The sequence below is a fragment of the Pelophylax lessonae genome (assembly GCF_965119305.1).
Source record: "Pelophylax lessonae genome assembly, chromosome: 9".
Classification (NCBI taxonomy): Eukaryota; Metazoa; Chordata; class Amphibia; order Anura; family Ranidae; genus Pelophylax; species Pelophylax lessonae.
The window spans coordinates 148,142,384-148,163,636 of NC_138776.1; the positions used below are offsets into that span (position 1 = coordinate 148,142,384).

Here is a 21,253-nt window from a genome sequence, read left to right on the forward strand (position 1 = left end):
GTCTTTCCCTGTGATTTTACTTTGCGATTCATTTTTTAACCACTCTGCAACCGCTCACAGTAATACTACTGCGGCAGAGTGGTTCGTTATCGTCCAGCCACGTAGTATTAACGTGACTGGACACTCCCCCTTCTGGGCGGCGCTTGCGCGCCGCCGGAGGCTCGCTCCCGCTGTTTTCATTCACAGCGGGAGTCGGGCCAGGGGAGGAGCAGCGGCGATCGCCGCTGCTCTTACCCGATCGTCGGGGATCGAGTCTGGAGATCCGCCCGCTGTGTGTAAACACAGCGGGCGGATCTCCATAGTGACAGGGAGTGACAGATCGGACTGTTCAGCATAGCTGGACATCCGATCTGTCCATGAATCACATAGTCACCTCCCCCCCTACACGTCAGTAAGCACCAGGCATACATTAACCCCTCCCTCTCCAATAAAATTAACCCCTTCCCTGCCAGTGTCATTTTTACAGTAACCGTGCATATATATAGCACTGATTACTGCAGTAATGTCACTGGTACCCCCAAAAGTGTCAAAAATGTCAGTCAGGGGTCCGGTCTGTCCGCCGCAATGTCGCAGTCCCGCAAAAAAAAATCGCAGATCGCCGCCATTACGCGTTAAAAAAAAAACACCAAAAATGACAGAAATCTTTCCCTTTGTTAGTAAACGCAATAACTTTTGCGCAAACCAATCAAAATACGCTTATTGCGATTTTTTTTACCAAACATATGTAGCATAAAACAAATTGGCCAAAAACTTTTTAAAAAAATTGGTTTTTACATCTTTTTTGGGGGGAATTTCATATAAAAAAATGTGAAAAATATTGTTATTTTTTCAAAATAAACGCTCTTTTTTTGTTTATAGCGCAAAAAGTAAAAATCGCACAGGTGATCAAATACCACCAAAAGAAAGCTCTGTTTGTGGGAAAAAAAGGACGTAAATTTCGTTTGGGTACGGCGTCGCACGACCGCGCAATTGTCAGTTGAAGTCGCACAGCGCCGAATCGCAAAAAGTGGCCTGGATGTAAGACAGCAAAATCCTCCGGTTGTAAAGTGGTTAAGGAGGTTCGGCAACTAAGGAATGAGGAACGTGGAGTTTAAGGATTCAGTTAGCATTCCATCTTTTAGGCACACAAATCCACAACACATATGGTAATTGCCATAACAATCATTCTTTTGCAGCCTGTGATTGTTTTTTTTTTTAGCTTTCATTTGCTGGAAATGATCTTTGTTATGGTGTATGGAATTAAAGTGACACTAAACTCTAGTCTAAAATTATTTTCAAGTAAGTATTCCTAAAGTGTATGTCAACCCTAAAATTATTATAGCACGTATGTGTCTATGAGGGTATGTCTTTTCTACAAAGTGTAGCCTCTTGTGTTTCAGTGTGTGCTTCACATACATATAATTCTCGGTTCACATATGTCCAGGCATGGTTTGGTTGAGGGCTATTTTCAAAGTCAGAGTCCAGGACAGTTTTGTTCACTGGTTCAGGTGCAAACTTGTTAAGTGTATGACACTAGCTGCACTAGGGTCGCTGGTTCGAATCTCAACCATGACACTACCTGCCTGGAGATTGCATGTTCTCTCTGTACGGGTTTCCTCCCACACTCCAAACACATGCTGGTAGGTTAATTAGATGGATCCTGTCTAAATTGGTCCTTGTATAGGAACGTAGGTTAGGGACCTTGGATTGTAAGCTTGTTGAGAGCAGGGACTGATCTGAATGTGCAATATATATGTAAAGCACTGCGTAAAATGAGGGCGCTGTTTAAGTACCTGAAATAAAAACAAAATTGAAATCGCACCTGAACAGGGCCTAAACGCATACAGAACTCTTTAAAAACGCACTGCGACCAGCCCACATATATGAGAACTGGCTCCATAGAAAGCTGGTTTGGTTCACATGTCATGCGAATCAGATGCGGTTCAAAACGCACCCAATTTGCATATATGTGAACTGAGCCTTAAGCTGGATACACACTATCCAACTTTTGTGGTTAGATTTCTTTCAGATTTACCTTTTCTATGTAGTGCAAGGGCCTGCCAGATTGCATACAAATTGAAAGTGTTTAGGTTTGACCTCATATTATCTGGTTTTGGTAAGGAAAAAGTCTTCAGAAAATCTTATAGTGTGTATGGCCCATTACTGGTGATCCTACAGTCCCTCTAATTTACTCTTCAAAACTGACTAAACTAAGCACAGAAAAACAGACTATATAACGTGTAGTGTAAATAGATCATTGCACATGACCGCAACAAACATGCACTGCTAATTTCATAAAAACATAAGGGGGAAAAGGAAACATTCAGGAGCTCATGGAGGATGTTACACGGAAATAGAAAAACACAGTAAGAAACAATTTCATGAAAAATAGATTACAGGACAATCAAAGTGGTTTTAATGCATTCTATAAAAAACATTCTGTGTGCAGCAGCCCCACCAATACTCAGCTGAGCTCCCTCTCAATAAAGCAATGAGCACAAGAGCTGGGCTTCTCCCGGGTATCTCATTCCTTATTGGCTAAGACAGCACTGGCTCCTGCTACTGTCAATCATGGCCAGTGAGAGAATGAGGAGAGAGCAGGAGGCAGGGCTAAGTTTCGGCTCTGCGTGTCTTATGGACACAGAGTAAGGCTCGGGAGCAAGCACGCACCAGTGCCCCCAGAGTAAGCAGCTTGCTATTGGGGGCATTGGCTGAAAAGGAGTAGCCAGGAGCACTGGTAGGGAACCCAAGAAGAGGAGGATTGGGGTTGCTCTGTGAAAAAACACTGCACAAAGCAAGCAAATATAACATGTTTGTTATTTTTTTTTTTAAATTAACATTTAACCACTTTAAGACCGGAGGTTTTTCCTGCTTAACGTCCAGGCCACTTTTTTCAACTTGGCACTGCGCGAATTTAACTGACAATTGCGCGGTCATGCAACGCTGTACCCAAACAAAATGTACGTCCTTTTTTTCCCCACAAATAGAGCTTTCTTTTGGTGGTATTTGAGCACCTGTGCGATTTTTAATTTTTGAAAAAAAGAGCGACAATTTTGAAACAAAAAAAAAACAATTTTTTTTACATTTTGATATACAACATTCCCCAAAAAAATTTTTACGAATCAAATTTTTTTAACAATTTAGGCCAATTTGTTTTCTGCTACATATTTTTGATAACAAAAAAAAATTACAATAAGCGTTTACTAACTACGGGAAAGATTTGTAATTTTTAGGTTTATTTTTTTTTTTTACTAGCAGTGGCAGCGATCTGCGATTTTTTTGTGGGACTGCGACATTGCGGCAGACAGATCAGACCCCTGACATTTTTGACACTTTTGGGGGGACGAGTGACATTACTACAGTAAATCAGTGCTATAAATATGCACTGTTACTGTAATAATGACACTGGCAGGGAAGGGGTTAACACTGTTGGTGATCAAGGGGTTAAGTGTATGCCTCATGCTTACTGACGTGTGTGGGGGGAGGAGGTTGTGTGACACAGACCGCAGGTTCAGCTATGCTGAATCCTGTGATCTGTCCCTGCCTGTCAAAGAGGAGATCCGTCCACTTTGTTTACACAAGCGGGTGGATTTCCTCAGTCTTTCCCCGATGATCGGGGAGGAGAGACGGTGATCACCGCATCTCCTCCCCTGGCCCGACTCCCACTGTGTTTAGCGCGCCATCGAGAGAGGGAGGTATCTGACGTAGGTCTACGTCGCCAGACCCAGCCGAGCTGCTCTGCTGCAGTAGCAGAAACGTGAGCAGTCGGCAAGTGGTTAATGTCACTTTAAAAAGTGTATGGATTATTTTTGAAAAATAAGGATATTGTTTAGTGTCACTTTAAGCCTAATTTTTTTCTAAATTTGAACAGAGCTGGAAAGGTTATAAACCAGTCAAGTTTTTATGGAAATCCAGGGCTCTGTTAGAGAGATTTCCCCTTACTTAAAAAGCTCAGAATGACGATGTCATCCCAAGACAGGGTGTGATGGAAAACCTGCAACAGATCTAGACAGCAAAAAAATACTACCAGGGGTTCTAGCTTTGCCCCCCTCTGCAAATAAAAACATTTATTTAGGTCTGTGTTACTTTTGCAGATTTCCCCTCACCTCCTGTCTGACTAAACCGTTTTTGCTTTGAGGGGATGACATCTCTCTAATGGACCCGATATCAAGGATAACTTGCCACAAATTTATGGCAGTGTTGAACTGTAAGTCTTGGTAACTTGCTGCACATTTTCACTAGCAAGTTGTACACTTGCAGAGCACTTGAAGCACAAGTTCTAGTTGACACATTCCCAATATGTAGCAAATTTGCATAGCAAGTTTCTAGCAAGAGCAAAGTTGCAGTGGTGAGTCTACTCTACGGCAAGAGCTCTGCCAGTATACAGCATGACAATTCAGCCACAGTGACCCCTGTGGTGGGATGACTATTGCAGAACATAACTGAACCAAAACTTGCAGCAGACTTGAAGAATTTTTGCAAAGAAAGTTGATCTGGAGTCATTCAATGTGGACTTGCTGCAATTGTGCAACAAACTTGTGAAGCCTGGCAAGTCTAGCAAGCGCTTATCAAGTCATTTTCAAACTTGCAGCACCATTGCTTGCTATCTGGGGGAGACCTCGATTTAAATAAAAACCTGATACTTTAAGGCTGGGGCCAAGAAGCTTAATATTCTTACCCTTCACTCCTCTGCTGGTATTTTCAGATAAGGGGGAGCATGGTACTCTCTTTCCTTTTTCAATAAAGACAGCGCTAGTGCTTGGCGATTGCCTGCACAGACGCCCAGTGCAGTCACAAGAAGGCAAGAGAGAGGTTACATGGGGCCCCTTATCCTTACCCCTGGTGGCCAAATGAAGTGATTAGGGAGTTACATTAACCACTTAAAAACCAGCCACCGCAGATATACTGCGGCAGGCTGGCTCTCCCACGCAAACCGCCGTACCTGTACAGCGGCTCACAGGAGCGGGTCTCGGGTGATTGCACTCCTGCTCTCTAGCCCTGGAGCTAAGCAACGGGTCCAGCGATGGTCGCCGGGAACCTGGCAATCGCTGCAGGGACTGACAGAAGTTGGTGTGCCGTTGTAAACACAGAAGACCGCTCATCTGTCACTGATTGAAACAGGGCTCCTGTGTTCCTGTTATTTCGGAAGACAGGAGCCCTGTTTCCATCCACCAAGTCTGGCCCCCACACAGTTAGAATCACCCCCTAGGTACACATTTAACCCTTTGATCACCCCCTGGTGTTAACCCCTTCCCTGCCAGTGTCATTATTACAGTAACAGTGCATATTTTTAGCTCTGATTACTGTAGTAAAGTCACTGGTCCCCCCAAAAGTGTCAAAAATGTCAGTTAGGGGTCCGATCTGTGCGCCGCAATGTCGCAGTCCCGCTAAAACTCTCAGATTGCTGCCATTACTAGTTAAAAAACAAAATAAAAAAAAATAACAAATCTTTCTAGTTTGTAGACGCAATAACTTTTGCGCAAACCAACCAAAATACACTTATTGGGATTTCTTTTTACCAAAAATATGTGGCAAAATACAAATTGGCCAAAAATTATAAAAAAATGTGATTTTTAATTTTTTTGTTGGGAATGTTATATAGCAGAAATTGTCACATTTTTTTTGTTTGTTTGTTTAGAGCGCATAATCAAAAAACTGCAGAGGTGATTAAATACCACCAAAAGAAAGCCCTGTTTGTGGGTAAAAAAAAGGGACATCAATTTTATTTGGGTACAGCGTCGCACGACCGCGCAGTTGTCAGTTAATGTAACGCAGTGCCGAATCGCAACAAATGGCTTGGTCATGAAGGTCATTGGTCATTAAATCCTCCCGGTCCAGAAGTGGTTAATATAAGTATGTGTGGCAGGTAAGGCTGTTATTAAAGTAAACCTGTTGTTTTGGTCTGCATGGACAAAATCAGAAGTGTCACATTAAGTAATCAAACGCTACATCAAAACGTTATGTGCCTGACAGTCAATAACTGGCAAATTCATCAGTTAATAGATAATATCGACAATAATCCTCATCACATCAATGGTACTATACAGAAGAATGAAATATAGGTTTATCCACTGAATAAATGACCAGGAGCTTGTTCAAAAAGCCAATCACTCAAAACAAGCAGCACAAGGGGAATACATCCAAGCCGCAAAGCTTTACCTGCTGCATCTTTCCTATCCTGCAGCCAGAAAAACGAACCTAGAAATTAAAAGATCATTCAAGACTTTAACACCAGATATGCCTAATTTTGAAGTCAAAGGGTATTTTATAGTGTTTTGTAAATGTTCCTCCTCATTTTCTACTTTCCAGAATAAAACACACAATTTCTACAAATGTTTTTTGTCAGGTAAATATGAAATATTACATATGACCATTTAATATTTATATAGTTATAGCCAGTGTAATGCTTTCTCCATTTCTCATCCTGTCTGTTCTATTCATTCTGGAGTTTAAATTAGTCTAAATACAAAACATGGATGCATCTTGAATTAAAGGAGTTCTATAATCGCAACATACACTGCGCCCCGCACAGTCGCGCTTTATTCAAACGGTGACAGCAGGTATGGGGAGAAGATCCCCACCCTGCTGTCATTCGAGGGGAATGAGTTGCAGAATCGGAAACATGTTCCTAAAAGTGAACCTATCCTTTAATAGGTGTAGACTATAAAAAAAAAAAAGGCATACGAATTATATATATATATACACAGTACAGACCAAAAGTTTGGACACACCTTCTCATTCAAAGAGTTTTCTTTATTTTCATGACTATGAAAATTGTAGATTCACACTGAAGGCATCAAAACTATGAATTAACACATGTGGAATTATATACATAACAAAAAAGTGTGAAACTGAAAATATATCATATTCTAGGTTCTTCAAAGTAGCCACCTTTTGCTTTGATTACTGATTTGCACACTCTTGGCATTCTCTTGATGAGCTTCAAGAGGTAGTCACCTGAAATGGTCTTCCAACAGTCTTGAAGGAGTTCCCAGAGATGCTTAGCACTTGTTGGCCCTTTTGCCTTCAGTCTGCGGTCCAGCTCAACCCAAACCATCTCGATTGGGTTCAGGTCCGGTGACTGTGGAGGCCAGGTCATCTGGCGCAGCACCCCATCACTCTCCTTCTTGGTCAAATAGCCCTTACACAGCCTGGAGGTGTGTTTGGGGTCATTGTCCTGTTGAAAAATAAATGATGGTCCAACTAAACGCAAACAGGATGGAATAGCATGCCGTTGCAAGATGCTGTGGTAGCCATGCTGGTTCAATATGCCTTCAGTTTTGAATAAATCCCCAACAGTGTCACCAGCAAAGCACCCCTTGTTTTCATTGTTTATCACCAGCAAAGGACCCCTCCTCCTCCATGCTTCACGGTGGGAACCAGGCATGTAGAGTCCATCCGTTCACCTTTTCTGCGTCGCACAAAGACACAGTGGTTGGAACCAAAGATCTCAAATTTGGACTCATCAGACCAAAGCACAGATTTCCATTGGTCTAATGTCCATTCCTTGTGTTCTTTTGCCCAAACAAGTCTCTTCTGCTTGTTGCCTTTCTTTAGCAGTGGTTTCCTAGCAGATATTCTACCATGAAGGCCTGATTCACACAGTCTCCTCTTAACAGTTGTTCTAGAGATGTTTCTGCTGCTAGAACTCCGTGTGCCATCGACCTGGTCTCTAATCTGAGCTGCTGTAAACCTGCGATTTCTGAGGCTGGTGACTCGGATGAACTTATCCACCGCAGCAGAGGTGACTCTTGGTCTTCCTTTCCTGGGGCGGTCCGCATGTGAGCCAGTTTCTTTGTAGCGCTTGATGGTTTCTGTGACTGCATTTGGGGACACTTTCAAAGTTTTCCCAATTTTTCGGACTGACTGACCTTCATTTCTTAAAGTAATGATGGCCACTCGTTTTCCTGTACTTAGCTGCTTTTTCTTGCCATAATACAAATTCTAACAGTCTATTCAGTAGGACTATCAGCTGTGTATCCACCTGACTTCTGCACAACACAACTAATGGTCCCAACCCCATTTATAAGGCAATAAATCACACTTATTAAACCTGACAGGGCACACCTGTGAAGAAGTGAAAACCATTTCAGGTGACTACCTCTTGAAGTGTGACTCTACAATTTTCATAGTCATGAAAATAAAGAAAACTCTTTGAATGAGAAGGTGTGTCCAAACTTTTGGTCTGTACTGTATATATGAACTGCAATACATCTTTTGTTTGGAGACCACTGCTAACTCAAATGTACACATTTTGCTAGAAAGTTACCCAGGTTATTTTAAACAATCCTCAAAGCCTATGTGTAAAATAATGGGATACAAAACATCTAGCTAAAACAAAAGAACAAAAGTAATGCTGCAGCTCTTGTCCGCAGGAATCTCTTATTGAGTATGTTTTCAAGTTCCTATGTGAGAAAACGGATGTGTTAGGTAAACTAATTATTACAAGTGTCATTCTGGAATACATGCACAGTGTGTGGTCCCTGTGCCTAATTTTGGAAAAAAACGATCTTCACCATGTTTCCCTTACAGCTTATTCAAGATAGGAAATCCACTCTAAATTATTTTTAATTCACCAATTATATTAGTAGACTTAGAATTACGATCATAGAATACATTAAAGCAAATCTGTTACAAGCTTTCACAATTCTTACAGAACAAAGGATTACAAAATGCAGAAGCAAAGTTTATGTTTGGTAAAACAGCTCAACAAAATGATCAGTAGACGCAACGTGAGGAGGAAAAAAAGGGGGGGATTTTTGGTTTACCTGTAAAATTATTTTCTTGGGAGTAGATCTCTGGACACAGAGCAGCTTCATATCCATTATGATAGGGTTATGCTGCCACCTTCAGGTGATTAAACACAAAAAAGACAGGAACTCCCCTCCCAGGCATAACCCCTCCGTTAGGCAAGGCTTCAGTTTTTGTAGCAAGCCATGAACCACAAAGGAAGAGGTTGCAGGATCTAGGTGTCCTGTAATGTACTCCAAAAAACTGGATTTTTGTCTTACCGTAAAATCCTTTTCTCTGATGTTCATTGACAGACACAGCTCCATATCTTCTTTGATCGGTGGGTTATCTGCCTAGGTGCCTAGGTGGAAAAAGGGTTAACAAAAGTTAACAAAGCTTAACTATGCCTATAGGGCAGTTCCAGGAGGTATACTCCCACTTCCTGCTCTAGGATCTCGGTTTTGTAACAAGCAGTGTCAGAAGAATACATAACATAACTCCACAGAGGGGTAAGTGCTCTGTCGGTCAATGAACATCAGAGAAAAGGATTTTATGGTAAGATAAAAATCCAGTTTTCTCTTTCGTTCATTGACAGACACAGCTCCATATCTTCTTTGACCTGTGGGATGTCCCAAAGCAGTGTCAACATGGGGGGGTTTGAAGAACACAGCAATAAATATACCTCCCAAAGGTTAAACGTAGCCAACCAGGTAAAACAGGAGCTCAACCAGGAACAACTATAGGTCACCTGACAAAAAAGAAAACCCTCAAAGAGGACTAATCCTCTCCAACAGCAGCCTGCAAACCCTTGTAGCCAAAAGGAGGCATCCGCAGATGCCAACAAATCCACCTTATAAAATTTTGAGAAAGTAAGTGTACATGGACTACCAGGTGGCCGCCTTGCAAACCTGCACCACTGACGCCTGAGGACGGAAGTCCCAAAAGGCACTAAGCGCCCATGCAAAATGCGCCATAACAGGGAAAGGAGGATCCTGACCCTTAATGGAATAGGCCTGCACCAGTGCCTGCCTATCCATCTGGAAATGGTCACAGCGGACGCGGCCAGCGCTTAACAGGGTCCATCCGTAAGGACAAATAGGGAATCCGAGTTTTGGAATGACGCAGTCGTCGCCATGTACACCCTGATTGCCCGAGCCACATCGAAAGAATGTAAGCCAAGCTCTTTAGGGTGCTTAGGCTTTTATGTAAATGGAAACCAGAAACGACTTTAGGAAGGAGCGGCTGGCAGAGCCGAAGCACCACTTTCTTTCTGTGAACCACCAAGTAAGGTGAACGAAAAGACAAGCTGCAAGCTCCGACACCCTAAGTGCAGAAGAAAAAGCCTCCAAGAAGACCTTCTGGGACATGTAAGCAATGGAATCTTGTGAATTTTTTCCAACAGCAGTTACTGAAGAACTGACAGCACCAAGTGGAGATCCCACAAGGGCAATGGAGACTGCACTGGGGGAGCCAAGTGGTGAACCCTCCAAACAGAGGTGCGAACCACAGAAAATGTAGCCAAAGGACGATGAAAGAAAACCACCAAGGTCGAACCTGGCCCTCAGGGGTACCCGAGGCCAGACGCTGCTCCACACCTCGTTGGAGGAAAGCCAAAAAGAAGCAGGGGTGAACCCCAAGAGATTGACATCAGCAAAGTATGCTCTTCAAACACAATGGTAAATCTACCTGGAAGTAGATTTACTAGTTTATAGCAATGTGGGAATAACCGATTCAGACCACCCCCTAGCCTTCAGCACTTGGCTTCTGACAGCCAAGCCGTTAAAGACAGTGACTGTAGAGCAAGATGGAAGATTGGCCCTTGAGCCAACAGATCTCCTCTAAGAGCAAGTCTCCAAGGAGCATTGGCGACCAACCATATCAGATCCGCGTACCAAGACCAGCCACTAGAATGGCCATAATCCCTTCTGCCTCAAGACCTATGCAGGAATATTGGCAGAAGTTCTAGAAGAGGAAAGATGTATATCAGAAAACACTAGACCCAGTGCATCTGGCATCGGCCAGAGGATCCCGAGAACGTGCCATAAACTCAAGCACCTTCCTGTTGAGATGAGAGGCCAAAACACCTCCGGAGGAAATATCCAGTATCGATCGGTAGTCGGAATTCTTCCAGACCCCCTGAGCACATTCCGTGCCCAAGAAAAAAACGCTGCCTCACTCGGACAGGCTGGCATCCATGGTGACCACTGTCCAGTACAGGGGAAGGAAGATTTACCCTGTCAAGAAGGAAGCCACCGAATCAGGGACCCTCTCGTACCCCGGCTCAACAGGATCAGATTGTATAGAGACTGTGGATTCTTGCCTCACATGGCAAGAATCTCTCTTTACAGAGGTCTTGTGTGGACAGATTTTTGAAACACGTCCCATGGGAGAAACACCCTGGCTGATGACAGAACAGACCCAGATAGTCCAACTAGATGGACGGAACCAGAGCCAATACTCCAGGTTTTCCTTCAGAGCAGTTGGACACTCTGCTCGCAGAAGAAGATCATCCAGGTACTCCAGTATCGCAATTCCCCACTGGCACAACAATGCCAACACTTGCAAAAACCAGAGGAGTTGAGGTGAGACCTCTTGATAATGCTCCTTGCCCACAGCAAGCGAAGGAAGAGTGGATGACCGACATATCGAAATATGAAGGCAAGCGTCCTTACTATCGATAGAGGCCAGAATATCCCCCTGATGTAGGGATGCCACTACCGTACGAATGGACTCCATATGAAACATCTGTACCTGCACGAAGTGGTTCAGAGCTTGAGGTCGAAGATTGGACCAACCTCGAGACCGAAACTATCCCCCCTTGTTCTAGCAAGTCTTGCACCGCCCAGAAGAGACCTCACAGGCGGTCTGGAGATAAACGCAGGTTGGAATGAAAGAACCTCTCTAGGGGAGAAGACCGAAAACGTGATATTGTAGCCAGACCAAATCAGCTTGTGGACCCAATTGTCTTGAATCAGGGAGATCCACGGGTGCGGAAAGAAATGAAGACGTCATCCCCTACCCTAGATACGGATTAGAGCGCCCCTTCAGGCAGAAGTGGTGTTTGCTTGTCTGCAGTTCTGGAAGGACCCGCTCTCGGCATACCAGACAAGGTCCTCGTCCTCATGGAACCTCCGGAGGAGGTCTTTGCAACGAGGCTCCGAACAGACGATTCCCCACAAAAAAACGGAAGATCACATAAGGCCATCTGGAAAGTCTGGTCCGCAGACCAGCATTTTAGCCATATCATGCGCCGAAGGATCACTGCTGTCACAGACAGCCCAGAGACTAAAGGGAGCCGCATCCAGAGAGGCATCACAGACTTAACTGCAACCCCTGGACCAACTAGTCTACCAGCTCCGCAAAAACAGGAGGAATCTGTTCCCCCTCCAGATCCTGGTGCAAATGCTTTGCCCACTCGGGAAAATCAGGGACATCATGCTATGGTAAACACCGGCCAGAACCGACCACAGAAAATGTGACGGACCAAAGTCTTGGCTGTCCCGTCAAAAGGATCTTTTAAAAACCAGAGACTTCGCCACCAGAAATAGGGCAGAATTATTCAGCCTGGGAGACCTGAGCCACAGGTGTAACTGCCCACGTACTCAGAGATTCTTCACGGGACACCTTGCTATGCAAAACGCAATCTTGCTATCGAAGTGCTTAGGCATCGCCATATTGCGTTTATAACAACTCCACTGACTTGCGACAATTTTGTCACAGTAGGGGGGAAAAGGGAAATACCTTTGCCGCTTTAGGGGATCTGCAGGCCCCAAGGGGACCGGCGCCTCTGACGCAGCAGCAGCTGCATCACCCATGTTTAAAGTTTTCATACACCGATACAATCAGTGCATCCACCAGCGCCCTTGCATGTGCAGTAAAAGAGGAATCATCCTCAACCTCAGAGCACCCGAAGTGCGTGGACGCAGACCCAGTAGAGTCGCTATATGCTAAGCTCACCCTGAAAACATAACAAGCAGGGGAGGTCTCCGACCACAGTCCCGCAAGGAGATGCCGGCTAAAGGTCCACAGAAGGACCACCTATTAGACCTAAGGGTCGCCCACCATAGGGGACATAATAGGACATATCCCACTAGAAAGGGGAAGAGGGGGCCTGCCGTAACGCAGACAGAGTACCCTCACACAATATTGGCTGCTTCACTTCGCTAAAAAATGCAGCATTCAAGAGGCATCAGGCAGACCACGTGTCCACCCCCCTGGGGGGAGGGAGGGGGAAGGCGAACAACCGTCCATCAATCCGGTCAGCAGCCCGAACAGCCTGATCAGCAGCTCGGACAGCCTGGCCAGCAGCTCGGACAGCCAAGCGAGAGTAAGCCGCAAAGCTGTGTCCTAAATATAGGGACAAAAGATCAACGGAACTGTTCGAGGGGCTGGGAGGAATGGAAGTGAACAAGTGAACCCTGGGGTCCGACCATCCCAAGGAGGGGCCCACATCCACCCCGAGGGACAATAAGGGGGGACACTACTTACCACACCACTCCGGGCAGTAATTGAACAAGCTGAAGTTAGAAGCTGATTGGCTACCTTGCACACCTGCACCCGATTTTGCACTCTCCAGTTTTAGTAGATCAACCCCACAATCTTTACATCAACTAGGATAGTGATTTCCCAAAGCACTGATCATGAGGTGATAGAAACATAGCAACATGCCAAAAGGCCCCAAATAACTAAAGGATAACAATATAGAACCTCATGCAGCAGCCTGCAAAATTCACAAATAAAAGACGGCACCTTCAGCGGCTCAAAAGCCACAGGTAACAACTTTACAGACTTGAGCTACCAAAACCTGATGTCAAATAAGCCCAGGAAGCACCCTCATTCCTAATAGAAGGTGACATTGGAAACAACAAAACTTTTCACTTTGACCTGTAAGTCGGAGAAATAAGGTGATGCATCCATGTAGAAATGGTAGACTTGGAAGCTGCATGACTCCCTCCTTGGACCTTCAAGAAGCAGAAAGATGGAATCCAACTGATGAATGGCCGCAGTCGATTTCAGGTAACACCTGATAGCATGAACCGCTTTAAAGTTTAAGAGCCTTGTCCCTGGACATCTGCGACTTAGGATAAAAAGACAGCGACACAATGTCCTGGTGAGGTGGATAAGGAAACTGGCTAAGTCCATAGAACCACTTTTACACAGTGGATCTCCAGAAATGGTTCCTTAATAGAAAGAGCAGCCATGTCCAAAAATATCAGAAAAACAACCTTGTGTGTCAAAAGGACTAAATGAAGATGCCCGAGGGGTTCAAATAGAGATTTCTGCAAAACAAAGTACACAACTGAGGCCCCAATGAATCAACCGAGTCCTGATTGGTGGAACAATACACAAAATGCCTTGCACATAGGACCACACCAAGGAATGTAAAGCAATCGATCTCTGGAAAAAAAAAAAAAAAAAGAAAGGACTGCCAAATACTCAAAGCTAGTTGAGATTAACTCCAGATTGGAGAAAAGCCAGGTTGCGACTCATGACATACTTGTCTGGATGAAATCCCCTAGCCAAGTTAAATCTTCTTTGAAGTCGCCTTCTGAACCTTCAGTAAGGTAGGAATAACCAAATCAGAGGCTTTCCTGTCTCTGAAGACACTGGCATTAACAGCGATGCCATTAAAGCCAGCTAAGAAGGATGGAAGATTGGACATAAGGTTGGGTAGATCCGGGGGATCCAAGGGTCATCTGATGACAAGTACACAATATCAGAGTATCTAGTGCTCCAGAGTGATAATTACTGGAGTTCCTCCCATTCAAATGCTGTGTCTCAGGCCAGGTTGAACCTGTAATGGTGGGAAGGCCTTTTTCCATTTCCAACATCTGAGTAGATCCACCAGCTCAAAGATAATCTTGTGTTGGGGGTCTGACAACACTGGTGAACCCAACAACTGTATCCTCCTGTTTCACGCAGTTAAGATAATCTGATAGAGGGGCCTCAAATGAAACTGGGCAAAGTGCACAGCTTTGAAGGAATCTACCATCTGTCCCTGAATCTTCATGCAAAAACCAATTTATGGATTTGTCAGAGTCTTGAGCAAGTCCACCTGAGCGCTCAGAGCAAGATATTTGTCCAGAGGATCTATCACTCTCATGTGGATGGTATCCATGGTCAGACAAAAATATTCCAGGCTCTGGGTTGGGGCCCAGGCCGACTACTGTAAATTCAAAACCCATCTGAACTTCTCCAGCATCGAAAGACACGGTCTCCAGCAGAGAAGCCAATTGCTCCCTCAGGAGTAAGTTGTCCAGGTTTTCTATAACATGGATACCGCCCCCCCCCCCCGGGTATGCAGGAACCCCAGAACCTGCGCTAGAACCTTAGAGAACACTCTGGGAGATGTGGACAGACTAAGCGGCAGGACTACAACTGGAAGTGGCAGCCCTCCACCGCAAACCGCGTGAAACCTGTGGTGAGGTGAAATTTTCTGAAACTGCAGGTAAGCATCTTTGATATTCACGGATGACAGGAAAACTCTGCTGGAAAGAGGCCACCACTGACTGCATTTGAATGCATTCTGCATGCACTTTTTGAGTCTCATGAGATTCAAGATCAGGCGAATATTGCGATTTGGTTTTGGAACCATTAAAAGGTGAGAGTAGAAACTGGGAAACCTTTAATCCCCTAGAACCGGAATAATTACTTCTTTGGATAGAAGATGATCGAGAGGTTGCTGCAGATTAAATCTTTTTTGCGCAAATAAACATTTGAAAGCAAAAAGCTCTGACATTTCAGCTTGTAGCCAAAAGCCACTATTTTGCAGACCCACTAATCTGAAATCTCCACCTACATAACCTAAGAGAAAAACATCTTCTCCTATATGCCTTTTTTATTCTCTTGATTGGGTTGATATATTTCTGTGAATGCACATGGGAGTCAGCCATTCTGGCACAGCTGAAGTGTGCTGGGAATGCACACTGAGCTGTGCATGTGCAACTCAGTGTACGTTTGGTAGAAAACTGCGGGCAGGCAGGTAAGTTTGTATTATTGCAAAAGAGACATGCTATGTCTCTTTTGCAAAAAAGCTACCTAAAAAGCTACTTGCTTAGTTTAAAAAAAGAAAAAACTGGATTACCTCTTTAAGGCTTTGACATACATCAAAATCCCCATTTGATGGTCATAAAGCTGCTCCCACCACTGCAAATGAGGCCTTAAAAAAAGACCCTGACGTTTATTCAAGGCATCCTTAAACACCAGGATCTTGCCCACGGGGCAGGTGAGTGTCTTGTTGGGATAAGAAACTGACAGACCTACCAAAGGCATACGCCATTTCTTAGTGAACCCACTTTCCCTGGGTACTGTTGATTATACGGGCCTGGTGCTCTGCCCCACTTGTGACATTGTGGCTGCACTAAGTGTACGGCCCCAATTGTACTGAGCAGGGCTATTGCCTTTGCACTGACTATCCCATGCCACAGAAGTCATCGAATCTTAACCCATCACAGTGGGCTCTGTCACTATGGACCGTCAGAGACTTGATTCCACAGCTGGGGGATCACTGCCCTCAACCTATATAGCACCTTACCAGTCTTCAAGGCAATACAGCATTGCACAGGGTCCACTTTTGTAGGGTCCAATGCTGACCGGCAACCTTAGAGACTGTATGAAGGTAAGTATCCCTTTTCTAAAAAAGTTATACTCCCCGCGCCTAGGAGTTATTAAATATAAATTACCTTTAAATGTGTGTATAAAATAATATAAACTGTAATAATAATAAATTTGAATGTGTGTAAGGAGTAGCAGCAGCAGTAGTAAAAAATGGAGATTGAAAAAAATTGTCCTAAAATTAGGGCTATCTACAGCGCTTGCTAAAAATTTTTATATAATATTATGTGAATATAAATATATATCAAGGAGCTAATGTGCAAAACAAATTTTCAAATCAATTTCTCAATGTGCAAATAGTGCCAATGTGCTAATAGATATACAAATCAATTAATCAATATTCCAAGTCCATACGTAGATAAAACTTATAAAAAACGTTTTCTTATTTTTCTAGTATACAATGTAGGTTGTAGAATTACAAATACAAATTCCAAAGTGCAAATGCTTGTGCTAATCAATAACTCAATATTATAGGTTCATGCATAAATCAATAGAAAGAAAGCTTTAAGCACTTTTTGCACCTTTTACCAGTCACTAAATTTTGTCTTGAAAGAGCACTGGCACATTTCCTAAGAAAAGGATTTTTCACGGATTATATATTTTAATTTTATTTATACCTTGGACATTTTTTGATATATAGTTATTGCACAAAAGAAAATGTATTGATTTATGCATGAACCTATAATATTGAGTTATTGATTAGCACAAGCATTTGCACTTTGGAATTTGTATTTGTAATTCTACAACCTACATTGTATACTAGAAAAATAAGAAAACGTTTTTTATAAGTTTTATCTACGTATGGACTTGGAATATTGATTGATTTGTATATCTATTAGCACATTGGCACTATTTGCACATTGAGAAATTGATTTGAAAATTTATTTTGCACATTAGCTCCTTTATATATATTTATATTCACATAATATTATATAACATTTTTTAGCAAGCGCTGTAGATAGCCCTAATTTTAGGACTATTTTTTTCAACCTTAGAGACTGCCTAATGTCCAGTGCAGGGTCTGGGTAGCATTTCCCTGAGCTTTGAAAAACTATAAGTAATTGATGCGGAAAAGCCAGTCTCCTAATTCCAGATGGAATCATTGAGAAGCTAGCTATTCTTTTGTGCAGTATATGAACATACATAACCAGCACCTAGGACACTAACAAACAAAAAAAACCTGAAGCCTTGCCTAATGGAGGAAGAGTTATACTTATTTATTTATTTATTTCAGGTACTTATATAGTGCTGTCAATTTACGCAACGCTTTACATATACATTGTACATTCACATCAGTCCCTGCTCTCAAGGAGCTTACAATCTAAGGTCCCTAACTCACATACATACACAATAGGGCCAATTTTTTTTTTTTTTTTTCATACAGGATCTTTAGAGGGAACTTCCTGTCTTTTTTGCCAGTGTCCAATCAACTTAAGGTAACAGCATAATCTTATTGTAATGGATAAAAAGATGCTTTGTGTCTCGTGATGTAACAAAGAAAGGAGAGTTGTCCTGTTTGTTTTAATACTTTACCTTTGATTATAGAGTAATAGAGGACTGGTTTTATTTTCTTGCTTTCAATCAAAAAAACATACCTGTTGGAGGTGGTGGTAGATTAGAAGGAGCTCCTGGTCCACCATGGTGAAATCCTAACCCCACTGGGTAGTTAAAAGGAGTATGGGAGGCAGTCATGGTGGGAGGTGTTGGAGGTTGACCCATTAACATAGATGACCCTGAAGCTGAATAAGTAGTAGATCCATGTAGGGAATGGTGGGAGGATGGAGGGAAGAACGTGGTTCCAGAAGGAGCAGAAACACTTGGTACATTCATAGGAATAGAAGGTGGTATATGTCCTATAACTGGTGATGGAGGTAAACTAGTAGCCGTTGAGATCTGGGCAGTCTGCTTTAATGGTTGACAATGTACAAATCCTGCAAGGAGATGACAAAATAAACATGTAATCTTAGTGTGTGTATATATATATATATATATATATATATATATATATATATATATATATATATATATATATATATATATATATATATATATATATATATATATTACCCTGCATAATAGTTACACCATAAACAACTCATTTTCTGAAAAGCTTCAGTCCTTATGTGGAATTATTGTAATTTAACTACAAATTGTTCTGAACCTTTTTGGTATCAGTAACTTTAACTGCTCAAACTTTGGATGGCATCACTCAATACTGTGAATTTCAAAAACAACCCTAGCAAAATTCAATTCAATGTACCCCTTGCAATTTTCCCATTTAACCACTTTACCACCGGAGGATTTTGCTGTCTTACGTCCAGGCCACTTTTTGCGATTCGGCACTGTGCGACTTTAACTGACAATTGCGCGGTCATGCAACGTCGTACCCAAAAACGAAATTTACGTCCTTTTTTCCTACAAACAGAGCTTTCTTTTGGCTGTATTTGATCACCTGTGCGATTTTCATTTTTTGTGATATTAATTAAAAAAAGCGACAATTTTGAAAAAATAACAATATTTTTCTACTTTGACAGTTAATAAATATCCAATATATTAAATTTTTGTCATATATTTAGGCCAAAATGTATTTATTTTGGTGGTATTTGAAACACCTGTGTGATTTTTACTTTTTGCGCTATAAACAAAAAAAGAGCGACAATTTTGAAAAAATAATATTTTTCACATTTTTTTATATGAAATTCCCCCCCAAAAAATGTAAAAATCAAAATTTTTAATCATTTTAGGCCAATTTGTTTTCTGCTACATATTTTTGGTAAAGAAAAATTGCAATAAGCGTATTTTGATTGGTTTGCGCAAAAGTTATTGTGTTTACTAACTAAGGGAAAGATTTCTGTAATTTTTGGTGTTTTTTTTTTTTTTTTAACGAGTAATGGCGGCGATCTGTGATTTTTTTGCGGGACTCCGACATTGCGGCGGACATTGCTATGCTGAACCCTGCAATCTGACCCTGCCTGTCACTTAGGAGATCCGCCCGCTTTGTTTATACAAGCGGGCGGATTTCCACACTAGATCCCCGACGATCGGGGAAGAGCAGCGGCGCGCGCCGCCCACAAGGGGAGGAGTCCAGCGACGTAGGTCTACGTCGCAGGACGATAACGAGCCACATTGCCGCAGTAGCAGCAATGTGAGCGGGGGTAAAGTGGTTAAAGAGGAAGTAAACCCACCAAAAAAAAAAGAAAAAAAACCCTGCAAGAAAAAGGCATCGCATATTAGCTCATTATGAAATACCTACCTTACGAAGCCCCTGCAGTGCCGCCCGCTCAGCGACAGGACGGCCGATATGTTTGACCGTCCTGCTTCCTGGATTGCGTCCTCTGGCCATCTGATTGGCCGGAGGCGCGATGACATTACTCCCGCGCATGCGCGTGGGAGCCGCCATTTATGAGACAGGGCTCTGAAGGAACGGCAGGGGTAGCCGTTCCTTCAGTATGCATGCACCGATGACATCATTGGCTGCAATAAAAGTAAATGTCTCCTAAACGGTGCAAGTTTAGGAGATATTTATAGGTACCTATAGGTAAGCCTTATTAAAGGCTTACCTATAGGTATAAGTTATAAGAGAGGGTTTACAACCTGTTTAAGTGTTCCTGTTGACTAACATATACAGACACGCATAAACCACACATACTTCAATGCCAAACTCGGCACTACATACATTTTTATCTTGGGGACAAACTAGGCTTTCTTTTGGCAATCCTGCTCTGCAAGATTGCATTTATTTTCTATAGCAAAGGATGTTAAAATATGTTTTTTATTTTCTATTTATAAAACAGACTACAGAAAGAAGGCACGAGAATTCACATTTGTTTTAATGGCCTTAAATACAGTGAGATATGTAACATATATGGGAACCTCATGGTTGACCTCAGGCATTAAAGGGCAGTTGGATGCTAGGCACACAATCCAATTTCTGAAAGACCTCCTTTAAAGACCAGATCTTGCTCATTTTAAAAGTGTACTTGTACTGACAGAAGTATGAAGGTAGTCACTGCAAAAAGTTTATTTTAAAAAAAGGCAACCACTGAACCTCTGGTTTCAGTATTTTTTGAGTCATTGTACTGGAAAAATAGTTTTGAATTCACTCTGATATCATATGCCATTCATTTTTCAAATTAGGGACTAAAAATACTTAAGTAATTGACATTCAGACAATATGCAGTGAAGAAAAAAAGCATCCAAGAGGTTCTGAGACTTGAATAGGAGTTCATACAAAGAGTTAGAAAAAAACATATTGAGAGCTCACTGGCTGACTCAGGTCAGACTGCTCACAACAGACAGGGCTACCCTTCACCAATGGAAGGAGCACCAAAAGAAATAGGAGGTCCAAATTCGTTTTATGGTCTGGAGTTAAAAACACCCCCCCCCCCCCCCCTTCATCAGCACTAAACACAATATCCTGATGTATTATTACATAAATCAAACCAATCCATGATAAAGGGGGAGTATCTTCTGGCTCCCGTAAATAAGCTTAATTTTTTTTTTTTTTTTTTTAGGGCAAACAAACCACTTCAGTTTTGAGAACTTTAACCCCCTTCCTGACCAGGCCAAATTTCACCTTTTGGAACTGTCACCAGTGGCGTCAGGAGGGGGTGGGGGGGGGGTTGACCTGGTCTATAAAAAAAACTGTAAACAAAGAAGACTCTCGCGCTATTATGGAAAGGAATGTCTGGGATGGAGGAATGAAAAAAGAGGGAGGTTGCAGCTAGCACTGATACTTATATCCTTAAACTACAAGCAAATAGGAGGTGTGGGGTAGTGCTGCGCTACCTCTTGTGTGGAAATAGGTCTAGCAAATCAGAAGCAACCAAAGTAAATCTTTATAGGTTAAATAAGCAATATGTAGACAAATCAAATATGGACCATCTTATAAATAAATAGGGAAGGTAAATTAATCTAATGTTGATAAGCA

The 21,253-nt window shown here is 42.5% G+C and overlaps 1 protein-coding gene across 1 annotated transcript in view; it reads right to left on the reverse strand.

The window, feature by feature from the left end:
• Positions 1-21,253, reverse strand: part of SEC31B (SEC31 homolog B, COPII coat complex component) — a gene marked incomplete at its 5' end in the record, with an annotated part of 331,579 nt that overhangs the window by 26,431 nt on the left and 283,895 nt on the right. Inside the window, 2 exon segments of the mRNA XM_082267974.1 lie at positions 6,139-6,177; positions 17,919-18,254. Coding sequence (XP_082124100.1) covers positions 6,139-6,177; positions 17,919-18,254 — 375 coding nt within the window.